Here is a 24,880-nt window from a genome sequence, read left to right on the forward strand (position 1 = left end):
CTAGAGACTTGTCTTTATACCAGGATGTATTATGGTACATAAAGCAACTTCACCTGCCGGCTAGAACCTTCCTAGGAAGAGAGTATAATTACAATTAGTGTTTTTGCACTAACAACATTCATGGCTTTATCTTTATAGTCCAAAAGGAAACACCAGCCAAGAACTCTTATCACAATCTCGTCAGCGCTCAGCAAGGCATAAAAGCAATAAAAAATACACCAGCAAGGCCCATGTAGCGGGAAGAGAAAACAGTTGGTCAAGTGAGTGGTTCAGTGAATCAATCCTAGCCTTTTAGATTAAAGGAGAAGCAAGGAATAGGATTTGGTGAAATATAAAATTTGATACTTAATGTCAATTGGTCATATATACATAACAGAAACACATGCACATGCACACCAAAGCCTAAACTGCAATTTAATAAAATACTCCAAAATAAAGTGTCATATTGCTTAGTTTGGAATTTATCATAATTTTTTATTTCATGTTTATCGAAGAATTCATCTAGAGGAAATAAATAAGGACAAGAAGAAAACAAGCAACCATTCTAGAACAATAATAATAAAAGAAATAGAATAACACATATCAAAACCGCTCTCAAGTGAAAACCCATAATTACAAAATTTATAAGCAATATAATTGATTAGCATTTCCATCTTGAATATAAATAGGATTATTCAACTGTCAAGTTAAGGTTCCATCCTACAGTTTATGCATTGGTTCAGCACCATTTTAATTATCAGCTGTATATATATATATATATATATATATATATATATATATATATATATATATATATATATATATATATATATATATATATATATATATATATATATATTCACATTTAATGAATGTCCTAGTTCTCCCTATATGCCATCTACCTAAAATTCCATTTCTTTTTCGTCCCACCCTTAATTTACTTTCCCCTTCCCTATATGACTTTATTTGTGTCATGCATCCCTCCAATCCTTATGAACTTTGAGTTTTGACAATGGGGACAATGAACAGAAACAGAACAGTTATTTCCCAGCAACAACAACTGAACATCATTTAGATTTTAAAAAGAAAAGGGGAAAAACTCTGTCCAAATGCTTCTGTCCACATTAAGAAAATCTAGCTAATTTCATCAACAGAACAAGAAAGCATGGTCATATTGATAAGCAGCAGCTAAGACAATGAATATAACAAATAGTTCTAAGGTAATAATATTGGTGCCATTGAAATGAGAATTGTCATAGTAACATCATAAATACCTTTTTTCTATATCTTGAGGTACCAAGATGTTTCGAGGCTCCAAGATGTTTGGACAGGATGAGCTAAAAGCAGATGCAAACAATGAAGTAAGAAATTTCTTGTCGGACAATATGAATGTTTTTTGTTGATCCATCAATGCCAAAACATCACCCAAAAAATGGATCCACGTTGCATTGTTACCTGTTCTTACCAATTTAGAAATTTATAAAGTAACAAGGTAAAATTAATTAGGCATTGAGGGCTACATCAAATTATTCAGACAATAGAGTACCATTTTTCTTGCCAGAACGCTCAACATGACACCACAATGTACGCAATGAATCAATACAGCTCATGGCAGCAACCCTTATAGACTGGAAGAAAAATAAAAAAAATGCAAAGAAATCATTTGAGCCGATAACATCTTTTCAAAAACAAAGAAAACGGAAAAAAAAAGTAATAGAGGATATACCACCAAGAAAACCATTTGTCAACAATTATAAATTGGCGGTGTGCAGAAAAGGACAAAAATATACACAACGTCAGAGAGTAAAGCTAACAAAGAATCATACCTGATTATCACTCGCAAATGGAACAAGAACAGAAGGAAATTCAGCTAAAAGTTCAATTTTCCATTTATCTTGCGACAGGCTACAAAGAAATGCATAGCATTGAAGACTTTCAACCTGAACTGCAGCAGTAACACCTGTAGAATGAAAGATTCAACCAAAAAATATGCCAATTGAACTTTATCTGACTTCTGATTCTGAACGAAAAATGTTAACTATAGAATACCAAAACAATTTGTAAATATCAATTCCAAAGGAACACAACATTAGCCAAGTAAAATATAATAAGTGTAGAGCACCTTCATCTGTGAAAAACTTAGATAAGAGGCGGGGAGGTGATATTTTGCACTGTGCTGCTAAGTAATGGAGGTGTTCGAGGAATGTATGCTTCAATTTAGAGGAAGCAAAAAATACAAACAGATCCCTTATCTTGTTGACCCACTTATCATCATCACGCTGCATTTTGTAAAAGGTTAATATCCAACAAATGTTGAAGGTGAGAATCTAACAACAAATTCCAAGAAGGAAAGCAGGTTCATTAGACAATTGATAAAAGGATTACAAATAGTAAAGGAATTACTAACAAGCAGAATGTCAGAAGGTAGTACTGATATTAGTTGTGCTAGCCTCCAAAATATGCAAATCATAACCTTCACATTTAGATGTCTCAGCTTGACATACAAAAGCTCATTAAAGAATGCACTGCAATCCCAGTCTAACACTTCAGGCTTGAACTGCAAAACAACCCGAATTCCCAACAATCAAAACAGAAGTAAAAAATTAGCTTCTCATTACAAAAAAAGTAAAAAAAAAATGAAATAAAAGCACCAATATGCTAGTAAATCATTTGTACCTCATCCAATGAGGCATCACCAGCTGTCATTGATGTTTCCCACTCAGCCTTTAGAATAGGAAATACACATTCAAATAGTGTATAAATGTCTTCATCTTTGATCAAAAGAAAAAAGTCAATATTTACCATTCCTTGATCCCATCTTTTGTAATTTTTTTACAAAGAAATCTAATACAGAGAATAGAAAAGTACAACTAGGGGAAGTAAAATATACTTCAAACATTTATTTCTAGCTTATTTGTTTAAACATTACTTTTTTAGTCATTATACGATATAAGATATTTATGTATTAGTTATCAACTATTTCTGAAAAATATTAAAGAGAAGGGGAAAACAAACCTTTTGGTTTTATCAAAAGAGACTGCAAAAGAACAAAAAAGAAGAGTGTCTTTGACAACTCCAAATCACTGCAGCTTTCAACAAACCAAGCAATATGCTCTTTGGGGTGGACCATGAAATTCTTAGCCATGTTATCAATAGTCTTCAAGTTAATTGAAGATAAACTTCCAGGTATCAATGTCTGCAATTTTACTTCAAAAGTCACTAAAGTAAAAGATGATTGACGATTTCATCTGACGTAAACATATTCATGAGTTGTTGTGATTACTGATTAACAATTTAGAAATACTATCAAACCAAAAATGTCTTTGAGAAAACCCACACCACAAGTACTACTAGTAAGTAGTAACATATCATGTTCATATACTAGACTCGTCATGCTCTAATTGGGTTATTCCCACCATAATATCTGTAAAAAATGTGCATTTGAATTTTCAAAGTTTTGCTTTTCCAAAGGAGACAGGACCTTATGCTTGATTCATATCTTCAGTTCACCTTGGCAAATTCTTTATAGGATCTAGAGTTTGACAAACTTGCCTTTTTGAGCAACAGAATTAAACTTCTTCATACTGTAATTGTACATTAAAAACAAATTTGAAAGTAGATATTTACCCCTTCTCCAAAAGAAGACACGACAATATTCTGATAAAGTGGCCAGTTTATTTTGTTGACTAGTCCCAGAGCCTTTAAATTCAAGCTTTGTGTCTGCATGGCAAAATAAGTGGTTATTTGATAATTACCAGAGAAGGGAAAATATAAAAGCTATTAAATAAGTACAAGACCAAAATATATTAATTTTCTATCCGAAAAAAATATTAAATATGAAGTTACTTATTACATGTGGTAGAACAAGGAGTAACGGAAAAATCATAGCAGCAACATTCTTCAAGTAATCAGTATGATCACTGAAGTAGGAGATGGCATTCTTTAGACAAGTGACAGCAACTTCACCATTTAGACTATAGTTATCAGCTGAACCTACAAGAAGAGAATGGCGCATAATACATAGAGTGAACAAAGAGCATAATTTTTTTTATTCAATTAGTAAGGAACCAAGCAAAGACCATTTGCTTAAAGAATATCTAATACAAATCATTTCTTCTTTTTACTGTTTAGAGTCACTTGTAGGCATCGCAGTTGCTTCTCCTACAAATCAGATCATCTGAGAAGCCAAGTCATCAGGCAATTTGTAATTATAAACTTATAAAATTTGAAATTAAAAAAAAGGAGAGAGGTCATTATTGCAGCACCTGAGTAGCTTTTTCGATGATTTCTTGGACCAATGTATGAGAAGGTTGCGGCGGACTGAATGACCCAAGCAGGAACATGTCAAACGCTGACCTGCATACAATTAGAGTTGCACAACAAAAAAACTGATCTTATATTGGGACCAATACAAAATGCAACCCAAAAGCAGTGCACACTAATAACGTAAACAAGTCCCATAATCATGTAACGATGCCGAATTAAAAGTCATGACCAGACATAATGATGTGTCTTGTGCAATGAAAATTTTACGTTACAAAGGTGATTAATGTTCCTATGTCATCTAAATTTGTCTAATTTACATCCATTTTCCAACTTCTAGCAAATAGGCTGCCCATTTCTTGCGTATTGTCGTCATGGTGTCAGTGTCTAATGCTGTTCCATCTGAAAAATACTACCAAGGGGAAGAAAATAAAATTTAGTTAGTACATCAACCATTTAAGTACGATTTCATACTACACAAATTGATTTGTTAGTCTAATAGAGGACATACGTTGTGGAGTTCATTTTTCAAACCGGCACTAACGATGCACCACATCCAATGCATCACATAATATCCACACTCATATGGTCCTTGTTGTACATGGCTCTACATGCAATATAAGCGCTCAATAAATGCTGGATCATTCCAATTGAAACATCAGACTTATTTCAAATTTTAAAAAAAAATAGGGATTACAACATACCTTAGCCTCAATCCATTGAGGTGGAGGTGGAGGTGCATTGTCCTTGCCTTGGAGATTACTGCATATTTCCTTCATTGCACTAAATTTGACAATAACAAAAGCCGAAGTTAACATGTAATGCTTTGAGTAGTAAACTACAAGTAATGACCAATGCTAAATTGAATAAGGTTGCGAAGTACTTGTTCACTGCAAACTTAATGTGAACATCAGGCTTTCTTCGTATAGAATAGAACCATACTATAATGTTCTCTCGTGGACACAACACAAGAAGTTGCCAATGTGCCCTGAAGTCAACAACATGAAATTCACCATCAAACTGATGCAAACACATTGATAACAAGCACATGAATAGACTTACTGATTGAAGTAAGGTCCTAAGTAGATTTCTCGATGTGACACCTTGACCCACGTTTCTATGTACTTTTGACATTCTTCACGCGTGTCCTTTGTGCAGCGTATAGACTGGGGCTCAAGGAAACCGTACACTGGAGAAAAACCAATGCTTGTACTCCAATCATTCATAAACCTGTTTTAAACACAATCAACAATATTCTTAGACAAATATGGAGTGGACAATAAGATATGACAACCAGTCAAATAATATGATTTACTTACATCATCCACAGTTGCAGTACAGATATGTTTAAACATTTGTCACCTAAAATTATTTCAGTCACATCTACATGTGTGATGAAAAAACCATTTGAGGCATTAGGTAACCCAAATTTCGCCCCGTCCCATGCCAACTCCATTGGCTTTGTGTAAACCACATATGACTTCTTAACCAATTCTCCCAGTGGGTCATCTGTGGCCACAGATGTTAACCTGTTCGGCTCTCCAACAGACTTTGATGGAGGCTTATCGAGTCCTACGACCACCTATAATAATTGAAGTTAGTGTACAGCATGAAGAAGCATGTCAACAAATAGAACAGGTTCATAGGAGAAAAAAACTAACCTCATTAGTTACTTCCCTAACAAGATGGGTCGGCCATGCGACGAATGTGCCAACGGCCTGCTCAAGATAATGAACCTCTGATGTAGGAATAGGGACCTCAGCGTAAGGCATGTATGTTCTGACAACCTGAACCTTAACAACATCATTTTCATAACGAACATTATGTATGGTAGATGAATTCTCAAACACTTTTCCCAAGCCCGCAAGCACAATATTTTCCCCAACAACTACGAACAAGCCCATCAGATCGTCACCACCACTCAAAAGCTCTTTAAGTAATCCGCTTCCTTCAGGTCCAGCGCAGCTACCCTTTGTGCTAACACGCGCAAGTAGAGCTTGTATTTCTGGCGCCTCAATGGGGGCTGACTGATGTGATGCAATATGAGATAGCTCTACTTTCAATGATTTTTTTAACTCTTGCTTCATCATCTCCAAATTTTGCCACTGTTTTTCTTCAACTGCCCTCATCCAAGCCTCTTGTTGCTGCTTTTGTTCTTGTTGTACCTCCTTTCTTATCTCATCCTATACCTCCTTTCTTATCTCATCTTGTAGCTGCTTTCTTATGTCATCCTTAATTACACCGATGATATCAGCCAATTGTTGTTGGTTGATCGATGGTGACGATGTGCTAGAAGCACGTGAGGCTTGGCCAAAGTATTGGCTTATTGTGACACCTGTCCCTGCGACGCGAACACGGCCTGGATGCTTAGGTCGGCCAAGGGCCGTGTTGAGTATGTCCTGTCGCCCATGCGGAACAAAACTCCCCTGTGTTGCTTGTTCCTGTAATGAATCCTGCATGCATATACAATTTTTGAATTTGAATTAAACAAATTTGACTAGGTTAGCTAACCATTATTTGCCAATGACAGTAACCAAAAAATATATGAACTGACAATTTTGTCTGCAATTTCTTGTGCCACTTCAGACGTCATTTGGCCATGCCGCTTAGTGCGGGCGATCTTCCACTTCAAGTGTCTTGCAATTGGGGATGGTGGGTCGATGTTGAGTGTTGGGCTTTCAGTACACGAATGTTCCTCATGTCCACGCTTGCTCTTCTCCTCCATAAGTTTCTTGTCAAGCAGTTCATACCCCCCACGAGACAGTACGTGAGGGCAGTCATTAAATTTTTGAATTTCCTGGGCCTTCTTTCGTATACCCTGAAAAAGACAAGCTTGTACTAGTCATATATATGTTACAAAACAACGAAAGCAAAAATTGAATCGATTATTGCAGATACAGAAATACTTAAACAAACCTGCCAATTAGGAGTTTTGCGGCTTTTTGCAAATTCCGCCCATGTTTCTTGATCAAGGCCATACTTGACTGTAGGATCAGATATTTGCTGACCTTCATTGTCAGCAAAGACAAATTTTGAAGTCAATGAAGACTTAAATTGCCTCCATCTTGCTGCAACTGTTGACATCACCTTTTTTTTTGCATTTTCACCTTCAGGGATATCAAATTTGCGCTGCACAACAAAAGGAGTTATGTAACAGTATGTAAATGAATCCTTTAAAAGTAACTTAACAACAAAATCATGAATACAAGTGTATTTAGAATTACTTACCAAAATATCTTTCCATATTAAGCTCTTTAGATCGTCGGGGACAACATTCCAATTCGCGTGTACAATAGGAACTTTTTCCCTTGCGACAACCCCTAAATAACTGTGAAATTTCTCTTTATGAGGCCCTGACCCTCTACCTGTAGCTGGATTCACGTTCACAACTAGCCGTGGGCCATCTAAGCATCTAGACGTCAAACTTCTGAGCCTCGTGGATTGTCTTGTCCTTTTCGAAGTAACCTCAGGAGGGTTTTCTGATTGTGGCGGGGATGGTGGTGGTGTTGCCATGGCCCTGCGGAACAAAACAAGTGTTATAAATATGTCAAATTCAATGATGTAATAGGGTGCATGATTTTCAAAACAACTTAGCAATTTATGCATGACTAATGTTAGAAATGTTAAGTAATACTTATATGGTTGTGCTTACATAGTTACGTAGGAATGTTCTCCCATAAACCCTCGTCATGATCAGTACGATTTGCATATACATCATCCTCTTCTTGTTCAATAGTACTTGAAGGCATATCTTTGGAGAAAGATGGCATGTCAGTGACATCAAGTGTTGATCCATCAACATGGTGACCAATACAAATTGTTCTCCCTTGCAAAACCACTGCCCATCTAGAGTCGCATGGATCTTCTACATAAAACACCTGTCGAGCTTGCGTTGCCATTATGAATGGGTCGTCCTTGTAACCAACTTTTTTAAGGTCTACTAAAGTGAATCCCATTTTGTCTTTACGCACACCTGTGTTTCCATTGACCCACTTACATTTGAAAAGAGGTACTCTAAATTCACCGTAATCAACCTCCCAAATCTCTTCAATGACTCCATAGTAAGGCATGCAAGCTTCAATGGGATTATTGTCAGCAGCACTACAAAAGTGCTCTGATTGACCATCAACACTGACCCCGCTATTCTGCACACTACTTTTATCATCCTGGGACTTTGTGTAGAAAGAATACTGATTGATATCATATCCCTTCCAAGTTGGAACATTCATATTTGGACCCACGGCTAGCAATCTTAATGTGTCTGAAGCACTGTCATCGGCGAAGATTGTTTGTCTAAACCACGATATGAAAGTTCTATTGTGCTCTTGCAACAACCTCATCATGTTCATTTTTGGGTGAATACGACACAAATGTTGTTTGTGAGCATCTATGTAAGGGATTACCTCAGCTGTGTTGTGTAATACATATAGATGAGCTTGTGCTAGCTGTTGGTGATCCATGGTTACAACATTGAACCCCCGTGTGCCCCTACCTTCCATGGTGGAGCCATGACGACTTTGAGGAAGTCCCACTGGTGTAGCCATTTCTATATATTGTGAACAAAACTCAATAGCTTCCTCAGCAACGTATCGTTCAACAATGCTAGCCTCTGTCGATATGGATTTTTGGTATATCCTTTCAACACCTTCATGTAACATTCAACTGGATACATCCATCGTAAAAAGACGGGCCCACACAACCGAATCTCACGTACAAGATGAACAATTAAGTGAACCATGATGTCAAAAAACGATGGAGGAAAGTACATTTCTAATTGACATAGTATAATGGCTGCCTCGTTCTCCAAATCATCCAATTGTTTTGGGTCAATGACCTTACGACAGATTGCATTAAAGAAAAAGCACAAGCGGCTGATTGCAACCCTTACCTTTTCAGGCAATATACCACGCACAGCCACTGGCAACAATTGTTGCATTAACACGTGATAATCATGAGATTTCAAGCCAACCAACTTCAAATCATTAATTGACACAAGGCTCTTGATATTGGAAGAGTATCCTTGTGGGACTTTCACATTTTTAAGACAATGACAAAATTGTTTTTTCTCCTTAGTTGACATTGTGTAACATGCTGGGGGCAAATAAGTTCGCTGACCTTGTGATTATGGATGTAACTGTTCTCGTATACCCATATTGACCAAATCTTGTCGACATTTCAAACCATCCTTTGTCTTTCCTTTGATGTTAAGAAGGGTGCCAAGTAAACTATCACAAACATTTTTCTCCACATGCATAACGTCGAGACAATGCCGAACATGTAGATTGGTCCAATAAGGAAGATCAAAGAACACTGACCTTTTCTTCCAAATGTTCTTGTTAGCATGATCCTTCCGCTGTGTCTTACCAAAAACAATTACGATGTCTTTCACCCGATCATACACTTCATGGGGAGCTAACGGTTCTAGGGGTTCTTCAGCCTCTTGGCTACCATTAAATGCTTTCTTCAATCGTCGATAGGGGTGATAATGTTTTAAAAACCTACGATGCCGTGTATAAACTGTCTTCTTCCCATGTTTAAGTTGGATGAAACTTGTGTTTTGCTCACAAATAGGACAAGCCTGGTGACCTTTCACACTATATCCACTCAAATTCCCATAAGCTGGAAAGTCATTGATGGTGCAAAATATCATCGCATGCAACCTAAAAGTCTCACCCTGATTTGCATCATACACATCAACCCCGTCTACCCACAACTTGCGCATGTCTTCAATCAAAGGAGTAAGGTACACATCAATATCGTTTCCTGGCTGTCTTGGACCTGATATCATCATAGACAACATAATGTATTTGCGCTTCATGCATAACGAAGGAGGAAGGTTGTAAATCATTAGCAACACAGGCCATGAACTATGATTAGTGGACAAGTTACCAAATGGATTCATGCCATCCGAAGCAAGACCAAGTTGAAGGTTTCTTGGTTCGGCTCCAAATTCAGGATACAAGTAATCAATTGTCTTCCACTGTGGAGAATCAGCAGGATGTCGGAGAAACCCATCATTTATTCTGTCAACTGCATGCCATTTAAGGTTAGAAGCATCGTGTGCAGTAGCAAACAATCGCTTAAACCTTGGTATAATTGGAAGGTACCAACAAACCTTTGCTGGACGAGGGTTGGATGTGGCTACATCATCAGTGTATTCCCCGTCATTTTGTTTGTATCGTGATACCCCATATGTTGGGCAATTCCGCAATTCGACAAACTCTTTTCTGTACAACACACAATCATTACGGCAAGCATGAATCTTCTTGTACTCCAGACCCACAAGACATAATATCTTCTTAGCCTCGTAGTGACTATTTGGTAACTTGTTATCATTGGGAAGCATATTCTTCAATAAGACAAGCAACTCAGTCAGACTTTTGTCACTCCACCCAAATCTAGCCTTCAAGTTGACCAAAGCTAGCACTGCAGATAACCGAGTGAAGGTTGTGCACCCCAAGTACAACGGTAACTTGGAATCTGTTTCCAAATCTTCATAATAGGGTGCATGAGCTTCCAAAAATCCCTCTTGCCCAAGATCACGTATCATGTCTTCCATTCGATCTTCGGTTTCTAACGGTACCGCCTCATTGTCGGCAGGTAATGAGACCTCTGGCAATTCACCGTGCCATATCCAATTTGTATAACTCCGAATGAAGCCATCACAAATTAGATGTGATCTAATGACAACTAATGTCTGACGCCTTCCATTCACACAGTTTACGCACGGGCAGAAATACTTTCCACCCACAGCTGGTGCATGTTGTTATGCAAACTTCAAGAAATCTTCAACCCCCTTTTCATACTCATCGCTTATGCGGGGTGCTTGAATCCAACTTCTATTCATGTTTCTTGTTCTACAAGAGGGCGTCTATTATGGCATATGCATGACAGTCTCACTTTTTTTATATGAAGGTCGGGTCCTATCCCATTCAGGAACAAACTTTTTTTGCTTCATTCATATGTACAAGTTAAGTATGTTATGCTAAATTTGATGAAATTTTGGCAGCATTTCGCATTGGTCTCCAAATACACAAAATGAAAGCGGTCACCTAAATTGACCACAATCAAGTATGCACTCGGAGAACAAAGCAATATGCAATAAACCAAAATCAAATCAAATATACCACAACATACTTAACCTATAACTATGAATGAAGTAAAAAAAGAGAGCTTCCAAACTGTCCGAACGGACAATTCAAGAATCCATACCACAACTAATCCAAACTATCCGTATTAATCATGGTATGGAATCTCAAACGGGAAACTAGGGTTCACTCACAATGCACATATTTTTTATGAACAATAATAGTAATTTATGGAACAACAAACTTACAATCCAAATAAAATTCCTATTAACTTACATACCTAGATAGATGGCTGCGGTAATGGAAGCTTCAAATACTATCAATTTTGTCGTGGGTTAACCAACAAAGTCTGAATTGTCCAATACAAAACTCATAAATTGTAGCCACGAAAACCACAACAATGTGTAGACAGTTGTGAAGCACAACAGATTATACATCGTTTATCAGCAGTTGATGAAAATTTAAATCAAATCATACATTGCTAACTCAATTGACAAACAAATTTTATGATAATACAAGTGCTGAACCATATACAGAGGTGCATACTTTTACGGCAGGAGATTTGTAAGATGAAACTGCACATAACATGACTTGGTATTGGCTTGTTTGTGTTAGCTAATTATGCTGTATATTTACCATGTCTTTGTCATTTCTTGTTAGTTATTATAGACATAGTCAACGTACATAAGAAAGAACAATAGTAACCAAACAAAAATCAGCAGGCTTTAAAAAAGTGTGTGGAAGAGATCAACTGTTTGGAGTGGGAGAGTTTTGCTTTCCATCCCAGCCCTTTAATTATCCTTGTCTTTGAATGCTATATCAGGTAATTTCTACTATTTTGGGTTTTACTTGAAATGATTTTTGGGCATGGATTTGCTGGAGCTAAAGAGAGTACAATTGTTGGTAATACTTAAGGCAAGAGTGGGATGGAACAAATGGTCAAACTGAATGAGATGGTAAAAACTTTACAAGGTGTGCCAAATTGTATGCTTTATACATAAGTGTAATACCAATTCAAATACTAACATGTTAATCGTAAAATTAAATTAATAATATCTTAACTAAATGATAAGAACAAGATCATTTTCACCCAAAAAAAGAGAACAAGAACACTATGTAAAAAAAATGGTTCATTATAATATGATTATTCATATACTATGGCACCTTTCTTCACATCAGAGCACATGCATTGTAATGTACAGGCAAGTAACAGAAGCCTAAACAAGAAAAGAAAACAGGAAACACAACTGGTAAATAACCTGTTCATAGGTGTCTAATTGGTTCTATTAGCAGAGACTAATAATAATCTTAAACTACCTAATAATTTTTTATTAAGCCTATATTTTCCCTTTTTTTATGCCTTGTTCATAGGTGTCTAATTGGTTCTAGTTGGGTATCCAACAATTATACACGCACTTCAACAAATATAATGAATTTTGTAGATAGTAGTAGGAGATGGGGGCTACTCTTCTTCGCTTCTTTTCCGAAGCTGTCAGTCCTTGGTTCACTCATAAGTCATAACTTCACATGTTCAAATTAAACAGTGAGGAGTTATAAAAAAATATCAAATGGGATCGGGTCCATTTTAATTTTTTAGGACCTATGTAGTTAATATAGTTACTAGGATCGAATCCCATAGGGTCAAATCCCTGACCCCAAAAAAAGAAAAGTGCCACATGCTAGCGGTAGTGCTTGGCATCTCTGAAACATAACATACTGTTTCAAGGGAACAATTCCTAACACAAACCCCAAAAGAACACTCGAAGTAATCGTTTCATATGAATGAATGAATACTAAGAAACTTTTTAGTTGCCAAATTCAAAGCATGCAGTAGTACCTCAATTGTACTTTTCTGCATCCATCTCTTATTGGTCATGTCATGATTTTAGTAGTATTTCACATTCCAATGCCCAACATTGCAATAAAATTATCCATGATATTTTTAATTAGTGGTGTATTTTTTTTATATAACACTTGCATTATTATAAACAAGCAATATCTCCAATATCCGAACTAGTATTGTCAATTTGATCTTAAGTCATACAGGCCAAAATATCTTATCAAAGTAAGAAATGTCTTAGAATTTTGTTGTATGGGTTCTCATCTTATGAGATTTTTTGCAAATGGGGTAGGCAAAATATGCCTTTGTAATTATATATCATTTTCAGTACATCTAGTACTGAAGTTTTATTAATACTATCAGATTTTTGCAGTGCAAAAAAAAAAAAGAAGCCAAAGTATACAAAATATACTTCATTCAACTTCTTACATTATTATTGTCAATTTCAAATAACCCTTTACACCAATGCACCTAGATAAGGTTGATGACAGCTGGGGCAATTTAAGTCGTTTGAAATGCTTTCAACATTTGCAAGATTGATAAGATACAATAATTAGATAATTAAAAAGATATAATCTCTCGTACGTATAATTTATTTTGTGGTGTTGACAGTTTCAAGGGTTGTTATTATTGAGAACAACGGTCGCAGTGTATGTAGTGAGAGCAAGGTGGAACAAGTAACCTCTTACGGAGAGACGACAACTTTGTTCGATTGGTTAATAACCTGTTCATATATAGGTGTCTAATTGGTTAATAACCTGTTCATAGGTGTCTAATTGGTTCTACAATTTTCTACAATTTAACCTTGTATTTTCGCACAACAATCAACATATTTCTATGTCTGGTATTGTCTTTGGGTTTTTAAATGCTTTGGTTCTATCTGATATTGATTGATAACTTCTAAAATGTGGTGAAAACTACGATAGACATTAAATCCAAATCACACACTCACACACACATGTCTTTTGAATACACAAGCTTGGATACCACATGTCCACATTACTCATAATTTTTATTTTTAAGGTTCAATGAAAGTAAAAATTCTTTTCAATATTTCACTTAACATTTTATACAAAAGCAAAAACTACTGGGACATGCATGTTAGATTTCTTCTGATGTGGGACTTGGGTATTTCCCAACAATGCATAAGTCATATAGGCAGGGTATTCTAGTCTCTAGACATCAGTTCCTATCAAATGAATGACAGAGGAAACAAATTAATTGTTTCATTCACTTACATCAACCAAGTCCAAATTTGCTACTCTATATTTGTGTGCCTAACCAGCGTGCGTCCAGACAGGATAGACTAATAGAATGATTAATTTGAGGAAGCTTGTTCAGAGGTCACTGTCTTTAGAAGCACTTCGCAACTTGGTGCCTCATATTGAAGCCTTAGCCTTATCTGCCATGAACTCTTGGGGTGGTGATGGCCAAGTCATTAACACATTTAAGGAAATGAAAAAGGTAGGTTTAATTTTTGCTGCAAACATAATATGTGTGTGTATGTGTATAGCTTTTATATTAAATTGACTCATTGACACTGGACCAATGATTGGATGGATTATTATATTGCTATTTATATTCAAGCACTGGTGAGTCTCGCATTTCTGGCATTTGTTTATGTATATTTTACTATATAAGTGGGATAGTGATAGCAATTCAGCAACAGAACACCACATAGGCCACATTGCAGAAGCTACTAACAGGCCAAGAAGAGTGAGTAAGAAGCCCACTTACTTGCTTTGTGCGAAGGCTCCAAGTGCTTGTAGAATCTTCCAGAGTTTGTTACAGCATTCCACTAGTTTGTTGGTAGTGATAATTAACTATACAACAATTTGAATTTCTGTTAGCTATAGTAGTATAAATATGTAAAAGAAGTGGAATGAAAAATCAAGCAGAACACCCATAACTGAAGTCAACTGCAACTGCAAGTACTCTACATATATAATTTCCTTTTATGCTTGCTTTTCACTAATTCGATGCAATGCACTCAGAACCACCAAGTTTAAGTGGTTGCATCATATTAAAATAATCCTACTATTTGATCTTTCTCTTGCTCGTTTTGCCTTGTTACTAAATGGGTTGAGATGCCTCAAATAAACCCTCCTCTACATTCTGTTTGATCAATGATAGCATTTGATGGACAGGTTTAAATGGTGGTGTGTTTTAAAAAGAGAATGCAACAATACAAGGATTTTTAAAATGTAGGATATTTGCTGTAAAAAAAAGTAGGATATTTGATTGAACAGAAGATAGAAAAGCAGGTTAAACGCTACATTAATACTTGTGGATTGACTCCGACAAACAGTGTTTTCTGTTCACAAATTTATTAAATCTGAGGCCTTATTTAACCCACCGGCTTTTATCCAAAAATTTAGAAATAGTATATAACATTATATTCATTTATTTTCAGATAAATTGGTACATAAACGTGTCGTGTGTAGGCTGTGTAATTTTGGAAAGGTATTATTACTCGGTTGGTCCTGAACTGTTAGTAAATTTTTAAATAGGTCTCCAAACTATTTTTGTTTAAATATATCTATGATCATGTGATTTTTTTTTAGTTAAATCCCTTAAAGTTTTTAAAATCGCCACTAATTATCATTGTGTCAGTTTAAGGACCTATTTAAAAATTTACAAATATTTCAGAAATTTATTGAATAACTTAATATTTTAAAAATATTTACAATGTTTTTTTTATGATAATGCAAAATTTCTGTAGAGTCTCTGTAAAATTATGTATGCTTTAATTTTTAATTCGTAAATCCATTTTTTATTTGATAAATCATAGTTATTCAGTAATATGATAAAGGAAGTGTTAAAAGAAAGTATTGTCGCTTAGTAGCATCCAAGTATAAGGATAGGTTGGTCTGAATCGAATAGAAGCCACTTCTGATCTGTCAATTTTAACTAATTATGGGCTGGACTTACTGGATTGGGCCAACTTTTATAAGAGAAAGCAGACAAATCAGGCCTGTTGTATCCAACAATCCTATTATTATAGCTTCTACCTCTCATTACATTTCCAACAATTCATTTTAGAATATAAATTTATATTTTAGAATGAATTTTTTCAAATAGAACGAGAGATATTCGATGTAATAATAAAAGTGTACAATGTAAATGCCACAAATCAGTTGGTTAGGTCCAATTGCTTAAATAAAAAAATGATTTTATGATACTTTTTTTTTCTTCTTCCAGCAAGTACGGTTTTTATCTCATTCAAATTTATTTAATATTTAACATTTTTAAAACTTAAATATTATAAATTTTTAAAATATATCTATTAAAACATTTCTTTTGTTAGACACAAAATACCTAATAAATGGTCTTGGACTTACAAATAATATTTGCATTGCACTGCTAACATTAGAAAGGTTTTAAGATTCTACTTTTAACCAGGAGTTGACCAGGATCGGCTCACTAGATATAATTCCAAGAATTCCATTTTGATGCCAAATGTAAGTTAGGCTTAAGTCAGAAATAAAACTTACACTGCTTAGGTTTGCTAATGCTAGGTATTACTACAGAAGGACAATCTTAATACCCAACAAGCCAACAAGAAAGTTCTTTATTAATGAGGTTATATGTGCCACAAACATCAACAGAGACTAGAAATTTACATCTGAAAAATGAAAGGAAAAGGAGGAGAAAAATGCCTGAAGCAAATTAAATATATAATTGAGAGGGGGAAAACATATAAATAACTTGAGAGAACCAAAATGTGATAAATACCTTGAGAATTCTTGACATGAAAGAAGTGTTATCCAGAGATAATGCATTATCTGCTGCTTCTTTTCGCATGAACTCAACATAAGCTGCCCTGCTCAAGTAAATGTGAATCAATATAGCTTCACCAACAAAATATACCGAATATATAATGAATAAAACAAAATTCTGACACTTTTTACCCTTTTGGCTGCCCAATTGCTGCATCAGTAACTATAATCACTTTTAAGACTTCCCCAAATCTATTAAAATGCCGAGACAAGCCATCTTTGGTGGCAGCAAAATGAACCTGTGACAACCAACATCAGAAATCAAACAAATCCTACCAATCCCTGAAGCCTGCCCTCCCACACCAAGAACAGAGGAGTAAGAGTTCTTACATTGCTAACAAAAATGGTTCTGGAATCAACATCTTCTGATGGACGGCCAGCAGCATTAGAACCTGAGAATACACAGGATGCATGCAATCAATTCTACACCTGATTACCCTAGGTCTTCAAATGATATTTAAAAAAAAGAAGAAAAAAATGTGTAATTTAATAACAGCCCTTCACCATAATTAAATAATTTAAATTTTAAACGCCCAGAAATACAATATTTGTATGTCTCAAAAACAAAATTTTCAGAAGATTTAAAACTCACCAGAAGCGGTTAAGTGAGCCTTGCTAAACTCTTTCTGAACATCAAGAGCAGGGTTTGCCTGTTAAATGAAATGATATCAATGAAAGTGATGTCCAGCTAAACAATCTAGCAGGTTATATTTATTAATTTTTAGAGAAAATACATTTTGAACACCCCTCCCCCTCGTTTGACTTAATTGAAAGAATAAAATTTTCACTTTAAACCAAATTATCAAGGTCACATGCCTGTTTGGATAACTTCTCCAGAAGCACTTTTATGAGAGAATAAGAAAAAATTAAATAAGTTCTTCATAGGCCAAAATTAGCTTTATGCATAGCTGACTTATGTAAGTTTTCTCAAGAAAATTTAGCGGACAGACCAACCATGGCTACCATTATGCTCATGAATGCTAACAATGTAACCCCAACCAAGGACAACACACAGTTGCTAAGAATTAAAATACAAAAAACCAGAAAGATTGTTGAGACACATGATCAAAAAAAGTGTGAAATTAGTCATACCTTATCAAAAGCACTACGAACAATGTTAAGCGAAGGAAGCTCACGATGTCATCCCTATGCAATTACAACACTAGATTAGACAAAAAGCACAACACTATAAACACAATAAAACAACCAAAAATGCTCTGAACCCCTGTTGCAGTAGTGTGCAAATCAAATCAATTAGCATAACCTATGATTATACTTTTAAAAATTGAAATCTTTTTTTTTAAAAAAAATTAAAACTACCTGAAGTTGAGTCAGATTGTTGAGCCTAAGGTGGAGGTTTTTGAAGTTCAAGAGGGTGGCCAACCACGTTATCTGCCTCATTTCGAAAGTTTAAAAACTAAGTATTTTTGTTAGTTAAAATTGTAAAAGGGGTACAGAACTAAAAGGAGTATTTTACTAGAAGCTGATCTCAGAAAGATGTACTACCTTTGTGAGTGGTAACAGAAGTTACATTGGCGGCATGAATGGGAGCTCAGGCACAAACGGACGAGGAGCGCGGAGCACGGCAAACGGAGGAAGGTATGGTGGCAGAGGAGAGAAGCTGCTGCTAGGGCAAGCGTGTCATGGGAGATTTCGAAGAAGTGGTCGAATACGTGCACGCCCGAATCCAAAAGACACACTCACGTGTGTAGCACGTGCAGGAACTCTCTCTGTACAAAGGCGATTATTGGGCCATGACCGTCTTTGTATGTTTATGGGCAACATACAAAGGCGGTTTACTTGTCACACCCGCAGTAGAAGAAAGGGTGTAAATTACGAAAAACCCATCGCGCCGTAATAACAAAGACGGGTGTCCGCGACCGTCGTAGTAAGTTTCGTTTTATTTACAAAAATGCCATCGAGACACATTCTAAGGCGGTTCTAGGGAACCGCCTTAGAATGTGCGACGTAAAAAAAGGATTTTTTTAGTAGTGAATGGTGCATGCACTTAATCCTAAGCAATTATTGTGTTGTAAATCCTAGACAATAATTACTTAGGATTAAGCAATAGTCTCTAACAATCGAAATTTTGATCAACAAATATCTCTAAACTTTTCATCTATCATCATTGTTGCATTCAAGTAAAAACCTTAAATATTGATATAACAATAACATTGATATTCAAGTGACTTATCACATCATTAAGTTTTACTATAGACATGTAATATTTTTTAAAATTGTTTTAAAACTCTTATTTGTTCATACCAATTGACGATGCTAGATTTGTTAATCAGATATTAGAATCATAGTTTCTCAAAAATAATACTAGTAGTTATTTTGTTAAAGTCATTGAATTATCAATATTGTTGTGTTATTCCTTAACATTATTTTATGAAATGTTTTCAAAGAAAATGCTTTCTTAATGTAAGAAAAAGATATTTTTAGTGTTATTTTCTATTTTTCTATCTATTAGCGACATTGATAGTCAAGTAACTTATCACATTATCCAAAAGTTTAATAAACCAATAACATATATTTTTTTAATCTCACTTGATGAAACTAGTCGATGGTGTTAAATCAATTAATAAGAGATTAAAAATATAAGTTTTTTCAAAAATATTATATATAATTATTCCATGAGACTTTATCTTCTTTGATATCGTGATAAGTTCCTATATATGCTACCAAGTCACTATTGTTGAATGCATGGATTGGCGATAGAGAAAAAGGTGAGACAATTTGACAAAATTTAGATTAAACACTAAAAATAAAAATTCAAAAAAACACCCAAAAAAAAAATAATTCCTGATTAAATTGGTGGTATCGTTTTTTCAATTAAAAGATAAAGAAAACATTTGAATTTTTTTTCACTTTTAGACTTGTTTTATGAAAATTTCCGGAGAAAATATTATTTAAATGCAAGCATAATTATTTAGTTTTATTTTCTATTCTTAGTGGAAAAAATGTGACCTTATTACTTTCAATATTTTTATATTTTAAAAGATTTATATGAAGAACAAAGATAAAAGGAAGTCATTTTCAACGTGTTTTTGGTATTTTATATTGTAACTACTTTTGCACAAAAAAATGATGAGTACGATTTTGGTAGGTTGATGCCATATATGTGGGATGGGATAGTGCAGTAACAGTTCATCTTTCTATTTTATCCACGTTGTACTATTTTATCCACGTTATACTTTTAGTTTGGTTTGTTATGCAAGTATCTCTTATAAAAAGCTAATAGCCCTTATTTCGAAAAGATTCCAATTTATAAAATCACTACAATTTTTAGATTTAACATCGCACGGTTAACATCGGTTATTCATAAAACGGATGTTAACAAAAGTTCGGTGGCATTTTTATAAATAAGTAGAGTTAGTTAATATCGGTTTTTCCAAAATCGATGTTAACGAGTTGATGTTAACATCAGTTATTTAAATAATCGGTGTTACCTATTTGATATTAACATTGGTTTTAAGAAAACTAATATTACCTAGTTGAGGTTAACATCGGTTATATTTAAAAAATTGATATTGTTATAATTATAAATTAAAAACCTGAAATTGCACATCCCACGTGCTGGAACCCTATCACTCTTCTTCTTTCTCCTTCTTGGTATTTTATATTGTAACTACTTTTCACTACTAAAAAAAAGCTTTCTACATCGCCCTATTAACATCGGTTATAGCAAAAACCGATGTTAACGAAAGCGCGATGACATTTTTGTAATTAAATGGAGTTACTTAACATCGATTTTAGTAAAACCGATGTTAACTAATTGATGTTAACATCGGTTATTTAAAAAACCGATGTTAAGATGAATATGGTAACATCGGTTTAGGCAAAACCAATGTTAACTTCATAGAGTTAACATCGATTTTGAGGAAGCCGATGTTAAGGAGTTGATTTTAACATCGGTTTGTTAAAAAATCGATGTAATGTATTTGATGTTAACATCGGTTTTTACAAAACCGATGTTAACTATATTCAGTTAACATCGGTTATCCACAAAAAACCGATGTTGTTGTGTTTATAAGTTAAAAAAAATTGAGATTTCACAAGCCGTGCGCTCTCGAAAACCTTGCACTCCCTCTTCTCTTTGTCATCCTCCTACCTGAAATCGCTATTCTTTTTCTCCTCCCGCCTGAAATCTGCCGGAAACCGCTCCCTCGACACCCACATTGTCGTCGGTCGAACCCACAGAACCCCCTACACTGCCGGAAAACCCACATTGTCCTCGTTGGAACCCACAGAACCCCCTACACTGCCGTAAAACCCAAAGAACCCCCTACATTGCCGGAAAACCCACATTGTCCTCGCTGGAACCCACAGAACCCCCTACACTGCCGAAAAACCCATATTGTCGTCGCTCGAACCCCACAGAACCCACATTGTCCTTGCTCGAAGAAAACCCTACATACACTGTTGCTACTAGGGTGTTGAAACACTTGTCGGTGCTCAAAGGTGAAAGCTTTCTCCACGAGGTACGTAGGTCAAATTCGTGTATGCTAAGTTTCGTTGTGAGTGGTTTGACCCGAATTGAGAGTGACATTAGATAATAAAGAAAAGGTTTTTGTTTGCGATTGTACAGGCTCCGCTCACGTGCGTGTGTTGCTGGGTTCTCTTGATCAAGGTAACACTAACTTCTATACTTCATTTGACCTATTTTATTTTTTCTGGGTAGTAATAAGTAATGTTGCATGATTTTTAGTAAGGTGTTATTCTGTTTGCACTATAACAGAGAATCAACCATGATTTATGTAGATGGATCCACAGGGGTGTTGAAATTTCCTGTAATTGCTTTAACATTTTACTGTCCAACAGAGGGGGCTTGACTGTTGTTGTTTTAACATATTTTTTGTTTCTTGAGCAAGTAATGCTTAAGTATAGATAATGTTTTTACCCAATTGGATTTAAGGAACTGGGTTGCTTGCTCTCTTTTCTATTTTATTCGCTTAATTGTTGAATGCTTCCAGACTGTTTATAAACTATTCACTTGCCTCGTATTGGCAGTTTCTAAAAGTTCTCATATGTAAGTGTGCTTTCAAATAAACTATGCTTGTAACTGTTTTACAATAACATATCCTGAAGTGAACTGCTTATGTGTTTGCGTATTTTTTTTTTAGCTTATCTTCATAATCTACACTTGAGCTTACAAAAACAAATGCAAACATCTCATCATTCATAAGATGATCTAGAATCTAGATACAGTTTTGGACTTAGAAATTTCAATACTTTAAAGTTTAGAAAATTATATAATGCACATTGATTTTGCTAACTTAAAAGTTGAAACCTGACCAGTTGTAAACATGATGATTTCTAATTATCCTCTCATTATAGTCAGTACTAATCTAAGACTATCACAACAGTCCTTTTGAAACCTAGACAATCTTCTGAATTGTAGAAACCTACAACAATTATTCTCCTAAGTTTTCTTTTGGATTGAATCCACAAACAGAAAAAAACCTGCAAGGCCTCTTAGACCTCCTAGCCTCCTCAACCACCTCAATTGCAATTAAAACACCATGGAGCAACTGTCTACCCTTCACAAAGGCTGTTTGCCTTTCATCAATGAGGTGGTTCATGACCTTGCTGAGCCTGTTAGCCAGTAGTTTAGCAATAATTTTGTAAACACATCCAATGAGGGAGATGGGTCTGAAATCATTGAAGGATTGAGGGTCCTTAATCTTTGGGATAAGAGCAATGAAAGAGGAATTGAGACCCTTGGGGAAGGAAGCATTCACATGGAATTATGCTATAAATCTTAGGAATTCAGGCTTCAATTCCTTCCAAAAGTGCTTAATAAATCTGAAATTAAAACCATGTGGCCCTGGGCTTTTGTCATTGCCACAGGCCCACACAGCATACCTTATCTCTTCCTCTTTAAAAGGTTCAATCATAATTTCTCTGTGAGTATAAGTCAGACTTTTAAATGAAACCCCATCCAAGTTAGGTCTGGTCAAGTGAGGCTCATTGAACCTGTTCTGAAAATGATGAAAGGTTTCAGCCTTTATAATGTTAGGATTTTCCACCCAGGTGTCACCAATCTGCAACCCCCTCAAAGCATTTCTCTTCCTCCTCAAATTAATAACTCTATGAAAATAGGATGTGTTGCTGTCCCCCTCTTTGATCCGTCTACATCTTGATTTCTGCCTCACAATAGACTCCTGCATAGTAGCTTTTTCCCAAAGGTCAGCTTGGGTTTTCTTGAGGTCCTTCACTTGTTGTTCAGAAGGTTGAACTGGCATAGAATTCTCCAAGTCATTTAGTTTCTATTGAAGCTGTTTGACTTTGCTGCACAGGTCTCCTATGTTGTCTTTACTTCAGATTTTTAGCCTCTGTTTAAGATGCTGAAGCTTGCATTTTAAAGCATAACCACCCCACCCCATAGGTTGATAATCTAACCAACAATCCCTCACTACCTTCGGAAATTTCTTGTTCATTAGCCATCCATCATAAACCTTAAAAGGTTTAGGGCCCCAATCAATGCATTTAGAGTGCATGATAATAGGACAATGGTCAGAGTAATTCCTCTCAAGGTTAAATTGGGAGCTGTCAGGCCATTTGGACAACCAGCCATCAGAAACACACACTCTGTCCAGTTTGCTTTTGCAGGAACCATTAGGCCTAACCCAAGTAAAGGGTTTACCCACACAAGGAATATCATCAACCTCTATTGCAGCAAGCCAATCATTGAATTCAGATACTAACCCATTATCTGAATTGCTGCGGTTGCTTCCCAATAGCCAATTTAAAACTACTGATCTTACCCAACCCTCTAATATGCTTAGTTAGGAATAAGGGCCATGAAGGAAGCATTGATGCCTCTACGAAACCTTCCATGAAAGTCGATTTCATCTACAAATCTCCTGAATTCAGGTTTCAAAACCCTCCAAAAAGCCTTAATAAAATTGAAATTAAATCCATCTGGTGCCAGGCATTTGTCTCCACCACAATTCAAAACAGCCTTTTTAATCTCTTGGTTAGAAAATGGGGAAGTGATTCCCTCTATTTGATTCGGCTGTCTTCACTCCTCCCACAAAATTCTTTTCCCAGCTAGATCACAAGGGGCATAAACATTGACTATGAAAAGTCTGTGGTCTTCACTAACCCATCTCCCATCTAAAAATAAAAAGCTATGGCCTTTAATTCTCCTTTCCACATGAAAAGCTGAATTGTTCCATAAAGAAAGTAAACCACCAGCTGGCTGAACAGAGGGAACACTGTCCACACTGCTGATTTCATTTCCACTTCAGAGAATCTTGCAACTTTTACTAACTTTTCCCTGTCTTTCTGCGCATAATTTTTTATTGAACGGCCAAAGATAATATTATATATATGATAAGCATAGTACCAGAAGTACAACAATAAGGTACAAGGAATAATATCCCCTAAAACACAAGAATATAACCAACAAATAACAAGCCACCAAAGAACAACAATACCCAGCCCTACAAATCACAGACTAGATAAAAGACAAAGACATATTTGAGGACCATTGGTGAAAAGGAACAATGAAATCCTTTTCCCATCCCCTTAACCAAGACCAAGTGAGAAAGATTGTTTTGCCCACCAATTTAGAGATGTCAAAAGGCTGATTATTAAAAATCATGTCATTTCTGAGATTCCATATGGATCTTGTAGTTGCTATCCACCATATCTTCCTCTTTTTGTTGGAATTCCTCGAGCCAGCCAATGAGCAGTGCTGAAGAAAGTTGTCCATAGGCTTACTGTGCAGAACTCTATCTTCCTTCACCCATGAGTTGAATTCCCACCACAAAGGCATAACTTTATGACAAGTGAAAAATAGGTGGGAAGCAGATTCGACTTGGCTTTGGCAGAAGGGGCAATGGTCATTTTGAAGGACAATCTGCCTCTTGATTAGGTTTTCCTTAGAAGGAAGCCTATCCCAGAGTAATCTCCAAGAAAAG

At 35.6% G+C, this 24,880-nt stretch overlaps 4 protein-coding genes and 1 long non-coding RNA gene across 5 annotated transcripts; all 5 read right to left on the minus strand.

Annotated features, from left to right (window-relative positions):
* Positions 1–1,120: 1,120 nt before the first annotated feature.
* On the minus strand, positions 1,121–6,371 carry LOC102664920 (uncharacterized). Its single transcript, XM_041013937.1, has 18 exons — positions 5,904–6,371; positions 5,562–5,824; positions 5,305–5,472; positions 5,126–5,230; positions 4,947–5,025; positions 4,754–4,849; positions 4,563–4,654; positions 4,245–4,335; positions 4,104–4,140; positions 3,833–3,972; positions 3,607–3,699; positions 2,995–3,175; positions 2,656–2,750; positions 2,387–2,536; positions 2,102–2,258; positions 1,806–1,939; positions 1,526–1,607; positions 1,121–1,434 (listed from the first exon to the last, which is right to left on the minus strand). The coding sequence occupies exons 1-18, from the start codon at positions 6,369–6,371 to the stop codon at positions 1,244–1,246; spliced, it is 2,622 nt and encodes an 873-aa protein (XP_040869871.1). The 3' UTR covers positions 1,121–1,243.
* On the minus strand, positions 5,574–7,342 carry LOC121174587 (uncharacterized). The gene is made up of 4 exons (XM_041013995.1): positions 7,159–7,342; positions 6,797–7,060; positions 5,904–6,695; positions 5,574–5,824 (listed from the first exon to the last, which is right to left on the minus strand). The coding sequence occupies exons 1-3, from the start codon at positions 7,324–7,326 to the stop codon at positions 6,426–6,428; spliced, it is 702 nt and encodes a 233-aa protein (XP_040869929.1). The 5' UTR covers positions 7,327–7,342; the 3' UTR covers positions 5,574–5,824; positions 5,904–6,425.
* Positions 7,343–9,364: 2,022 nt separating this feature from the next.
* LOC106798238 (uncharacterized) lies at positions 9,365–10,801 on the minus strand. The gene has a single exon (XM_014774219.1). It carries the CDS (start codon positions 10,799–10,801, stop codon positions 9,365–9,367), a length of 1,437 nt encoding a protein of 478 aa, XP_014629705.1.
* Positions 10,802–16,898: 6,097 nt separating this feature from the next.
* Positions 16,899–18,177, minus strand: LOC106798328 (uncharacterized). The gene is made up of 5 exons (XR_001387709.2): positions 18,042–18,177; positions 17,542–17,599; positions 17,280–17,341; positions 17,082–17,188; positions 16,899–16,993 (listed from the first exon to the last, which is right to left on the minus strand). It is a non-coding gene; the product is annotated as an uncharacterized lncRNA (long non-coding RNA).
* Positions 18,178–22,366: 4,189 nt separating this feature from the next.
* Positions 22,367–23,197, minus strand: LOC106798239 (uncharacterized). The gene is made up of 2 exons (XM_014774220.1): positions 22,818–23,197; positions 22,367–22,547 (listed from the first exon to the last, which is right to left on the minus strand). Exons 1-2 carry the CDS (start codon positions 23,195–23,197, stop codon positions 22,367–22,369), a joined length of 561 nt encoding a protein of 186 aa, XP_014629706.1.
* Positions 23,198–24,880: the final 1,683 nt, after the last annotated feature.

The sequence above is a fragment of the Glycine max genome, chromosome 3, assembly GCF_000004515.6.
Source record: "Glycine max cultivar Williams 82 chromosome 3, Glycine_max_v4.0, whole genome shotgun sequence".
Lineage (NCBI taxonomy): Eukaryota > Viridiplantae > Streptophyta > Magnoliopsida > Fabales > Fabaceae > Glycine > Glycine max.